General features: G+C 43.0%; 1 protein-coding gene across 1 annotated transcript; it reads left to right on the plus strand.

The window, feature by feature from the left end:
* Window positions 1-894: 894 nt before the first annotated feature.
* Window positions 895-11,146, plus strand: LOC138996383 (pancreatic alpha-amylase). The gene is made up of 11 exons (XM_070397569.1): window positions 895-1,080; window positions 2,988-3,201; window positions 3,547-3,693; window positions 4,643-4,840; window positions 5,245-5,475; window positions 6,686-6,819; window positions 7,665-7,787; window positions 7,883-7,982; window positions 9,143-9,261; window positions 9,365-9,490; window positions 10,921-11,146. Exons 2-11 carry the CDS (start codon window positions 3,034-3,036, stop codon window positions 11,108-11,110), a joined length of 1,536 nt encoding a protein of 511 aa, XP_070253670.1. The 5' UTR covers window positions 895-1,080; window positions 2,988-3,033; the 3' UTR covers window positions 11,111-11,146.
* Window positions 11,147-12,477: the final 1,331 nt, after the last annotated feature.

Raw genomic sequence — 12,477 nt, forward strand, 5'->3', positions numbered from 1 at the left:
GTCCGTGAGGTCCGAAAGGTTAGTGACCGCTGCTCTAGGGGAGGATAGGTTACCCTGGGGCGGCGGCAGTGGTGGTGGTGGGTTCCCAGTTTTGCCCCTTGCTAGGCATCCAGGGCTTTCTGCCCTGGTGAGTTTCTGTACCTGGCCCATCATCCTTGCTCTGCTCATGTCTGTCAACAGTTACTACTAGCCAAGCAAATTCCCAGATTCCAAAATACCTTCACATACAATACTCTGTGACACCCAGTGACAGGCTGATCGGACTGGGTTACAAGCTCACTATGGCGTCACAGTTTGGTCTCAGTAATTAAAACTGGGTACGAGCATAGCTCTCTCTTGCATTTACACACGTGAGAAATCAAAGTGCTAATACACGGAAATGGCACCAGCAGCACTGGATGCGTGTTGCTAGCTGTAGTTATTTTTGAATATTTAACATATACCATGATTCCCATTTGCTAAATGAGGATCGACATGTAATGTACAGACTTCATGGTTTTCCTCCAGGCTCAGAGCCGATGGCAAAGCTTGCATTCAAAATTAGATTTCTGGTTTAGAGACTTCGTTTACATTCTAGTCACACTTATGTTACTTAACTCATTTAACACAGCGATATTCTAATCTGTCTTTAAGGGCGTTGTTTGTTTGTTTTAGCAATTTTCCCCCCAATGGATTAATATAAACCATTCAGAAAAGAAAGGGTTGTCAGATTGGGAGAGGCTCAGAGAAAGAGAAAGGAAGGACAAAATGAAAGCAACCTGGCAGAGGAGTGAGGAGAGGCTGCGGGCTGGAGGAGGGGGGGACAGGGCGGGAAGCCCAGGCGCTCAGGAGACTGGCCTGACCTGATGCCAAGTGGGGCTGAGGCTAGACCGGGTACCACGTGGGTTTGGAGAACTCAGCAGGGTCCTCAGAGCCACTACTGGGAGGAGGAGGATTATGGGCAGTTTATAAAGTCTAAAATGCAGCCTTTTTTCCCTTAATTGAAGAGAAAAAAAGAACTGTTTGTTTTCTTAATTTTTACCGTTGATAAGAGACTGAACGGAGGATTTGTGGGATTGCTGGCTTACAGAAGTTGATGTGGTAAGTTATTTTACAGTTTGCTTTTTTTAGTATCCTGTAATCCCTTCCCCCCTTTTTGTCTTGAAATAAGTGGCTCCTGGCATATGATTCGATAGAGTTCAAAGTGTCACAATCTATTTTAGGTTTGTTGACATCTAAAGTCTCAGTGTCCACCAGCACAAAACGTACAATTTAGATTTGAAATGCGTCCAAACCTTCACTCAAAAGGCAGCGCTCCCTGCAGAGAACTGTAGGCAAACTTGACTGTCTGCCTTCTCTTCTCTAACCTTCCCATGTGACTTACTATCCTGATCTCAGGTGCATTTTTCCTGCATTTATTTCTCCTTTCTTTTGGTAAAGGGAGGGCTCCTAGGCGACAGGGTATTGTTTTAAGAAAATTGTACATGAGATTCCATGGAAAACTTAGAGGGATTGTGACTATTTTTAGAAGAGAAACCATTACCTTGACCAAGTGCTGCAGTAGTATTACTACCTAACGTTCTAGAATATTGAAAACTGGGAAAACAGAAAAAATATAAAAACACCCGGAGAGAAATACAAGTGATGAAATAACAGACATAGATGTGACATTGCTACTAAAAGTTTTAATACTTTTATTTTATTTTTTAAAATATATTTTGATTTTTTACAGAGAGGAAGGGAGAGGGATAGAGAGTTAGAGACATTGATGAGAGAGAAACATCAATCAGCTGCCTCCTGCACACTCCCCACTGGGGATGTGCCCGCAACCAAGGTACATGCCCTTGACCGGAATCGAACCTGGGACCCTTGAGTCTGCAGGCTGACGCTCTATCCACTGAGCCAAACTGGTTAGGGCAATTTTTAATACTTTTATTAAGTTACTTGCTATAAAGATATTTATAGAGCATCTACCAGTGGTTCTCAACCTTCTGGCCCTTTAAATATAGTTCCTCATGTTGTGACACAACCATAAAATTATTTTCATTGCTATTTCATAACTGTAGTGTTGCTACTGTTATGAATCGTAATGTAAATATCTGATATGCAGGATGGTCTTAGATAACCCCTGTGAAAGGGTCGTTCGACTGCTGAAGTGTTGAGAACTGATGATAGACTAATGACTACAAATGACAAGAGTAGATAACTTTCTGTTCTTGGTTAATGTTAATTCATGTACATGTTAAAATATGTATTTGTACCTGTCTGAGACGTGAGACTGCTGGGGACAGGGGTAAAGAAAAAGCATATATACTCACACATTACTTCTCTAGACATGTGTTAAGCACATGATTTGATGGAGAGATGAAATGTTCTGTTTCCTTAATTCATAGACATTCAATTTCCAAACTGTTTCTTAAATCTTAGGTGCAGAAATTTAAGTAACCGAAAAATTGGGGCTAGGGGTAACAATTTTTAAAATATATATATTTTATTTCAGAGAGGAAGGGAGATGGAGAGAAATAGAAACATCAATGATGAGGGAGAATAATTGATTGGCTGCCTCCTGCAAGCCCCACACTGGGGATCAAGCCTGCAACCCAGGCATGTGCCCTGACCTGGAATCCAACCTTCACCTCTTGATTCATAGGTTGATGCTTAACCAGTGAGCCACACTGGCCAGGCCTAAGGCAACATTCTGCCTATGAATTTAGTTGGCTCTGTTTGTTCTTTTCCTTCTATCTTTGAAGGGCTTTGGAAATAAAATCGAATGATAAGTAAATAATACATGATTGGGGACTGCTTTTTATGTCTATAAAGTGCCAGATGTTAAAAAAGGCTGATATTCCCTAATAAAGAAAACATTAAGGTTCCCAGAGGTCAGTTGGATTCATTTCCTGGACAATCTTATGCTTTATTGATAATTCCTTTCAGATTATGAGTCAACATTTTGTGCCCCGAGTATTTGCTCATGTGAACATTTGCTTTGTAAACCATGCTTCTTGCAGGGATATAAATAGTGGCTGAAAAGAACGCTGACAACTTCAGAGCAAAATGAAGTTCCTGCTGTTGCTCTCAGCCCTCGGGCTCTGCTGGGCTCAGTACGCCCCCAACACCAAGCCTGGGCGCACCTCCATCGTCCACCTGTTTGAGTGGCGCTGGGCGGACATCGCCCTGGAATGTGAGCGGTACTTGGGTCCCAAAGGATTCGGAGGGGTGCAGGTGGGTCTGGCTCACAGCGTACGTCGCGGGGCTGCTGCGCCTTATAGCACATGGTCTCCTCTGTGTCGGTGAAGCCCAGGAATTGTATTTCATATGCCCTCAAAGGAGTTTTGTGAGGAACATACAAAATTCAGTATTGTTAGCAACTTTAGGTTCTGTTTCTGGTATATTCTTTCTTCAGCGGGATAGCAGCAATAGACTGTTCATCGTGTCCAGTGCTTATAGAAAAATGAAGCAGTTTATACAAAGATTGAGAAAGAATTTAAGGCCACGGATTGTTTTCTAGACTATCCAGTGATACCAAGTAAGCCACCATTTGATACCTAAGATTGTTTTTCTTTGTAGATCTCTCCACCCAATGAAAATGTTATCATTAATAACCCTTCAAGACCTTGGTGGGAAAGATACCAACCGATTAGCTACAAGTTATGTACAAGATCAGGAAACGAAGATGAATTCAGAGACATGGTGACCAGATGTAACAACGTTGGCGTAAGTGAATTCGTTTTCTTTAAAATATCTATGTCAGACAATAGTGTGGTGAAGGCCTGGGGGGGGGGGGGGGGCGCGCAGGTGCGGGGTGGAGGGGGTTAATGAGGGAATATAGAGGGACATCTGTAATACTTTCAACAATAAAGATACATTTAAAAAATAAAAAATAAATGAATTACGTAAAAATATAATTTCTCTCTGCCCGCCCCCCATCTCTTGCTCCTTTTGAGAACATTTCCCATATTTTTTATTTTACTTTATACTTCACCTGTAACTAAAGTTTAATTGTAGCTTATATTCATTCTTCATCATTCTTTGTATGTATGCCATTTACCTACTAAAGATTAAGTCGGGGTTTAAAGGCATCTTGCTTATAAAGCAAATATCAACCTTTAACCCTTGTGACTGTACAGATTTCCGGGGATACTTTCTCGTCAGGAATTGGACATTCCAGTGACAATGTCTGGGTCCCTCCCACGTGGCTTGTGTCTCCATCCGTAATTCCTGAGTCTTCTTCCCCTCGGGCTGTTTGATGATAAACCATCCCTCTGATGAGGAACACAATAAGAGACAGTTTACCACCCCGTCTTCAGAGGCTGAGTCGGTAGCAGAGGGCAACTCATGGACATTTCCAAGATCCGCAATCTCTCCTCCACTTACTCCTGCCTCCCCCAGCAAAGGCTCTTTGCCTCCGTTCACAGTCACGGGAGTTTCTGGTTCTGCTCATTTCCCATGTATGTAAACACTTGGCCTTGTGGCTGGCAGGCACGTAGGTCTTTGGTTCACCTGATTTCCCTGTACACTTGGTCTTCTAGGCAGGAACGTTATAACGTAACTAAGAAAAAGAACTAGTCTGGAGTGTTATGGACATGCTGTCAGCTTCGGTCGATGATGTTCTAGATGGTTCCCTCGCCATCGATCGACCTGAAGCAGAAGCGCTGCCTTTCAGGTGCACATTTACGTGGATGCGGTGATCAACCACATGTGCGGCAACGGCGTGAGCCCGGGGACCAGCAGCACCTGTGGGAGTTTCTTCAACCCTGGCAGCCGGGACTTCCCCTCCGTCCCGTTCTCGGCCTGGGATTTCAACGACGGTAAATGTAGAACTGCAAGTGGGGACATCGAGAACTACAATGACGCTTACCAGGTAATTAGGGACTCCGCCTCGACCCGAACAAAGAGCTCTCTGTCTGCCCTTCTCTGCACGGTCGTTCATCTCCACTGAAGTGCTACCTTAGCTTCCTTAAGAAAACAGGGCTCCAGGTCTGATTGGACAAAAATAAAACAACTCAAAGCAATAGGTACCACACTTTCTCCAAGTTACTGATTCCCAATTAAAAAGCTCAGCCACTTCATTTCCTTCATGCTCCGTTTTCACACCAGGAAGTACCTCAAAGGTATGTCCCGACCAGAGTGTCCATGTCCCCAGTGCCCAAGGCGAAGACAACACTATAGAGATACTTATTGATGAACAAGTGAATGACTGGCCACATGGGTGCTCATTTGGACACCATGTCTTATCCATCAGTCACGAACTTTCTGCCTCCATAGGTCAGAGACTGTCGCCTGGTCGGTCTTCTTGACCTCGCCCTGGAGAAAGACTACGTGCGCTCCAAGGTGGCCGAGTACATGAACCACCTCATTGACATCGGGGTGGCCGGCTTCAGAATCGACGCCTCGAAGCACATGTGGCCCGGAGACATGAAGGCAATTCTGGACAAACTGCAGCCTCTGAACACAACCTGGTTCCCTGAAGGAAGTAAACCTTTCATTTACCAGGAGGTGCGTTAGACATGTGTGCACATACAATGTAGCTTAATTGATCAGAAAATGAGTGACGTATTTCATTAAAATATAACTTCTGTAGGTTAGTAACTGAATCATCCACACAGAACAGGAATCAGTTGTAGAGGACAGTGTTCTTTTTTTTAATATATATTTTTTATTGATTTCAAAGAGGAAGGGACAGGGAGAGATATCAACATCAATGATGAGAATCATCAGTCAGCTGCCTCCTGCACGTCCCCTGCTGGGGACCAAGCCTGCAATCTGGGCATGTGCTCTGAGCGGGAATTAAACTGTGACTTCCGGGTTCATAAGTCAACACTCAACCACTGAGCCACACCAGGCAGGCGAGGACAGTGTCTTTAACTTCCTTTTGTTCAGAAGCCCTTCTTCGTCGAACTCTCTAAGTCTTGATCACAAGGGGTTTTAAGGAAGAGCAGAGATTCCGTTTAGGCTGCAAGCACCTCTTTGTAATGGACCGTCTCCCATCAGAGACCATCAGAGAAGACGGGCCATAGTCTGGTTGTCGTGAGCCAGGCTGCGAGAGGTTAAGGCTTGTCTGTAGCACTAGGAGCTGTGTTCTTTCAGGCACATTGATTAACCTCCCTGTGCTGCAGTTTCTTCACGTGAGGAAAAGGTCATAGTGATGTCTTTGTTGTCAGGAAGTTAGGCAAGTTAGTACTTATCAGGCACCTAGAGATGCTGTTGGCCAGATAGGGATTGCTCTGTGAGGGTATCTGTTTACAGGGAAGACTCCATCAGATGCGGGTTTTCACAGGACAGCAGGCCACCTTGTCTAGTCACTTTTAATATCGTAGTAAATACCGTAACAACAAAAATGAGAATCTTGGAATAAGGAGCATCATCTGGGGCATGTCAAGTAACATTGTTTAAAACCACTTTAAAAAATACTTTTTATTGATTTCAAAGAGGAAGGGAGAGGGAGAGATAGAAACATCAATGATGTGAGAGAATCATTGATGGGCTACCTCCTGCACGCCCTACACTGGGGATCAAGCCCGCAACCCGGGCCTGTGCCCTGACCTGGAATCCAACTGTAACCTCCTGGTTCATAGGTCGACGCCCAACCACTGAGACGTGCCAGGTGGGCAAAAGCCATTTTCTGTATGACATTCACTTGTTGGTTAAAGGTATAACCTAAAATGGCATTCCCCCTACATTTCTTCTACTTGAGTAACTCTTCCAGGTAATCGATCTGGGTGGTGAGCCCATTAAGAGCAGTGACTACTTCGACAACGGCCGAGTGACGGAGTTCAAGTACGGTGCCAAACTGGGCACAGTGCTGCGCAAGTGGCACGGGGAGAAGATGGCCTATCTGAGGTGAGTGGCACACGCCTGGTTCTTGGATTCACTTTACAGACTGATTACATATCACATTATGCCGATAGGAGTTATCTTCTGAAGACCTTATGTAGACCCTGGCGAGGATTCAGTTACCAACAGCAAGTGTGCTCGCTCCCCGGACTCGAATGGGTCATGTTTATTGTAGAGAATGTCAGTCCCAGGAAGTATGTCTAGAAAGCCATCCCCTGGGGCTTCTCATCTATGGCTTACATGACTCTCCTAAGCTGACTGCCGGCACTGACCTGGGAAGTCCAGGTTGTTACTAGAATGGTCTGTCATTGAGAAAGTCCCTACAATGTGGCCATGCTGTGGCATTCACGAGCCTCCTCTCAAATGGTTTCACGTTTTAAAATGTCTGTATTGTAAACGCAAACATGGAAACCTTCTTTTACACCCGTTTGCCATTCTGTATGCGATGGACGTTGATCCTTCTGAAGTCCATCTCAATCACCATCCCTAAGACTTCCGAAGGGATTTTATAAATTACAGAAATACCGGTAACGCGAATGCAATACAAGTAATTTGTGTGCATATACACACATGGAGTGTATTCATAGATAACAGAGCTATATCTACATAGACTGTATACAGGGGCAGGCAAAAGTAGGTTTATGGTTGTGAGATTATTCCCCTATTACTGATATATTAGTTGTTGTATTATTTATTTGTATGATTTCTATGTGAACAGCTGTAGCCCTACTCTTGCCCACCCCTGTACATATAAACCTTACACAAAAATCCTTTCAGTGAGAGAATTTCATTATATACTGAAAGAAACACACATGTAAGTTACTCTATGGTATGTGTGTGCGCGCCCACAGGAACTGGGGAGAAGGCTGGGGCTTCATGCCTTCCGACAGAGCCCTCGTCTTTGTGGACAACCATGACAACCAGCGGGGACACGGCGCTGGAGGCTCATCCATCCTTACCTTCTGGGACCCCAGGTGGGAACAGAGTTCTCCATTTGGTCTCCCCCTACCTTTTAACAACACTGAAAACATTACTTTCTTTTACGATGGTATCGTTTTGTAACTTCCAGACTCTACAAAATGGGAGTGGCATTTATGCTCGCCCATCCATATGGGTTCACACGAGTCATGTCAAGCTTCCGTTGGCCAAGGTATTTTGTGAATGGAAAAGTAAGTGTTGGTGTCGTGCAACATACCTTTTTCTCAAGAAAAGGAGGGCAGCTTTGTTCTAAGTTTACCTGATGCTGTTACATTTATTATTTGTTTATCAACTCTTTACGTGTAAGCTGACCCAGGCCTCTTTTAGCAATGGAGTGGATATTAAAACACTAAAATTCATGGTCTCTGTTGTTAAATGCTATGCAAGCTATTTCTGAAACATGAGAAACATACCTCCTTATTTCCCCCAAACACTTGAACAAAAGGATACAGTGAGTATAATTGGTACCTCTTATAAGTACCTGCTACTACCTGGCTGGTATGTGGATTACAAATGAACATGTGTGAAGAACTTAAAACAGCACCTGTTCATAACTTAAGCAATATAAATACTGGTTAAATGTTTTAAAAAAATTGTATGGAATGCATATAAGCATAACTAATGGACATAAGACACTGGGGGGTAAGGGAGGGTAGTGGTTTGTCAAGGGCGGGGGGGGGGGGGGAAAGGATACTTATGTAATACCCTTTGTAATACTTTAAGAGGAAAATAAATAAATAAATAAAAAAAAAAAAAAAAAAAAAATTGTATGGAAGGCAAAAAAAATATATAGTTGAATTGAGGTTAAAATAGGCAAAGTACTTTATAAGAAGAAGGATCATATATGTATTAAAGAACAGAAATGTGCAGAGTATACTGGGAAAGATGCAGATGAGAAAAAATTTGGTAAATTCACTCATCTGAGTAAATTTTTTTAAAATATATTTTTATTTATTTCAGAGAGGAAGGGAGAGGGAGAGAGAGAAACATCAAGGAGGAAGGAGAATCCTTCCTGCATGCCCCTATTGGGGATCAAGCTTGCAACCCTGGCATGTGCCCTGATTGGAATCAAACTGTGACCTCCTGGTTCATAGGTTGAATGCTCAATCATTAAGCCACACCGGCCAGGCTTTAAAAAATTTTATCTTTGAAACATGGCACTAGAAAATGAGAATTCAGAGGGAAGGTGATGAGAACTTGGTGAAAGGCTGATAGCTACTGAAGGAGTTGAATTCTACATGAAGACACTCTAGAGACAAACAGGAGAGATTGGGTTTGGCATACTGGAGAAGGAAGAGGCAACACTGATATTTAAAATCTGAGCATTTTTTTATTCTTTTTGCTAATGAAGGATATTAATGATTGGGTTGGGCCACCAAATACTAATGGAGTAATTAAAGAAGTCACCATTAACCCAGACACCACCTGTGGCAACGACTGGGTCTGTGAGCATCGCTGGCGTCAAATCAGGTGGGGCCCTTATTCAGAGAGATCCTCTTATAATAACCTTGCTTAGCATTTTATGTGAAACTGTCGAAGAATGCATCGCAATCCTACTGTGTTTTGCTTTCAGGAACATGGTCATGTTCCGTAATGTGGTTGACGGTGAACTTTTTACCAACTGGTGGGATAATGGTAGCAACCAAGTAGCTTTTGGAAGAGGAAACAAAGGATTCATTATCTTTAACAATGATGACTGGTAAGTAGATATCAATCAGAAATTATATTTTATACTAACGTGTTCTGGGTTTATTCTTTCCTCTTGCTGCTCATTTACTTTTTCTTTAATATCAGAAAAAGTCTTTAGTCAGTGGATTAAATGAACCAGAAAAAAATGATGGTTCCTATTCTTTTGATCTCTTTGATCTCCTCTTGATGAGGGCTCTCTGTTCTCAGAAGAGCGGTGTTTGTACACCTTGTATACCATGTGCAGGTACAAGGCACGTTCTATGCGCCCACATCCACCCATGTTAGTGTACAGGTTGTGAAATCACTAGATGAACATGTCGCTTGACCCCCTTTCATGTCAATGATGGGAGATGACTGCCTGGTACTGAAATACCTTTTTCTAGTTCTTTTTCTCAACTAGTCTTATATCTGGTTCTCTGGTCCTTTTCTTCACTTCCTGCTCTCCATGCCAATCGTTTTCAAAGCATATGTGTAACGAATATGTATCTTAGGGTCAGCGATTCACCTGAGGAGAGTTGAATTTTACACTTGAGACAAGAGCGTGCCTTACACCTTTTTGCAAGCTGCTGAAATGTCTCCGTCCAAGGGCAACTTCTATTTATGCTCAGCTCATTCCAGCCTAAATTATATTCCACAGACAAAACAAAGAATCCAGCATATCTCTTCTTGTGTCTAGTCCTTTAGTTTCTGTCTTTTGTGGATGGGAGAAGCAAAATAAATGTATGTGACAGCTTCTATTTAAAACCATATACTCCTTCAAAGGAATGCTAGATTATTTTTATATCCAGCCCAAATTCATTTTGGCCTCTTGAAAAAAAGAGATTTTTTGGAAAACAATCAAATTAAAATTTTTGAAAGTAATTTGTATTTCTTTAAGTTCAGCTGAGGACATATTTTAAATATTTGTGTATCACAGTAAGTACTTTTTCAAAATATATATTTTGGTTGATTTCAGAGAGGAAGGGAGAGGGAGAGAGAGAGAGAGAAATATCAATGGTGAGAGAGAATTATTGATCTGCCTCCTCACACACCTCTTACTGGAGATTGAGCCTGAAACGGGGCATGTGCCCTGACCAGGAATCAAATCTTGACCTCCTGGTTCATAGGTCGATGCTCAACCACTGAGCCACGCCGGCCGGGCACCTCAGGAAGTACTCTTACCTGAGGGGCCTGTACAACTCAAATCCTCACCGACAGTCCTCACCCGTCATGTTTGGTGGTATTCCCTGTTGACCAGGAAGTTGCTCGTCTCCTAGAGGATTCCTCTGTCCCTGAGAAAACTCATCCCACGGAAAGGTCTCTGTGTTGGAGTCTCTTCTCCCTGAGACCTGACTGTGTGGTGTCCGTGGCATGAAGGGCGGCCGCTCATTTCAGAGGTCATCTGCGTCCTTGCTTTTCATTGTGTGGAACTCAAGTGAAATCTTCACGTTTCTGTCACAGGCCATTGTCTTCCTATTTGCAAACGGGTCTTCCTGCTGGCACCTACTGCGATGTCATTTCTGGAGACAAAATTGGTGACAAGTGTACAGGAATCAAAATCTATGTCTCTGCTGACGGCAAAGCTCACTTCTCTATCAGTAACAATGCCGAAGATCCATTTATTGCAATCCATGTGGAATCTAAATTGTAAGATTTGAATTAAATCTACATGACCCCAGAGAAATAACCACGTGTATTTCTTTTTCTGTACATATATAAATTCTTCACTCATTTTTTTTGTAAAAGCTATAATAAGTAACCAACTTGAAATCTAAGAAAAGCATAAACACTCACATAATTATACAATTATAAGATAATTACAATCCACATTTTTATTTTAGAAGACTCACATTAGCCTATTTGGCAGGGTTGGGGGTCTAGGTGAAAATGGTAAAGGGATTACCCCCCCCCAAAAAAAAACAACAACAACAACAACAACAAAAAACCAAACAAACCAAAAACTCATAGACTCAGACAACAGTATGTGATTACCAGAGAGAAAGGAGAAAGGGCGGTATAGTAGAGGGTAAAGGGGTATAAATGGTGATGGAAGGAGACTTGACTTTGGGTGGTGAACACACAATTCAATATACAGATGGTGTACTATAGAAGTGTACACCTAAAACCTATATAATTTTATTAACCAACTACAGGCCCAGTGCACGAGATTCATGCAGTGGGGTGGAGGGGACCCTCAGCTAGACTGTGCCCTCTCGCAGTCCAGGACCTCTCGGGGGATATCCACCGGCAGTCAGACACACCTCTCGCAGTCTGGGACCCCTTGCTCCTTTCTGCCCACCTGCAGCGGAGGTGGGAGAGGCTCCCGCCACTGCTGCTGCACTTGCCAGCCGTGAGCCCAGCTTCTGGCTGAGCGGGTCTCCCCCTGTGGGAGCACACTGACCACCAGGGGGCAGCTCCTACATTGAGCGTCTGCCCCCTGGTTGCCAGTGCACATCATAGTGACTGGTGTTCCGCTGTTCGGTCAATTTGCATATTAGGCTTTTATTCTATAGGATGTCACCCCAATAAATTCAATAAACATTTTAAAAAAGAAATTTCTAAAAACCCAGATAGGCATCTTAATGAACACCTTTGTTGATAGTAATGCCCATTGCCCAGCTATGGTTCATTGATGTATGCTTGTATTTATTTCTCCCCTACAGTGTTTCTAGCAGTTAGTTAGGGATAGCTGATTTAAAGATGAAGCCTATAAAAGTTCATAACATTTGGGTGCTTTTAACAATATGAAAGCCCCTTTGCAGTTAATAAGTTAAGAAATAAACTTAAATTGTGCAGTCTGTAATTCTTAGTTATCTAGAGCTCACAGGAATCTTTGCCTCTACATTCTTTCCCCCTTTTCATTCTTTCCAATGGCTTTAGCCTGATGTTGTCGGGCTTTCTGTTCTGCCTCTTAGCGCCCAGTGTGGATGGATGTTTATTCAGTGCTTTCTTGACACCAGATACTCCAGGTTTTCCTCCTGATTGTCTAGCTATTCATTCTCCTCCACCTTGACTTGA

This window comes from Myotis yumanensis, unplaced genomic scaffold (assembly GCF_028538775.1).
Source record: "Myotis yumanensis isolate MYYU_CA2020_CCGP unplaced genomic scaffold, mMyoYum1.0.hap1 SCAF_17, whole genome shotgun sequence".
Lineage (NCBI taxonomy): Eukaryota > Metazoa > Chordata > Mammalia > Chiroptera > Vespertilionidae > Myotis > Myotis yumanensis.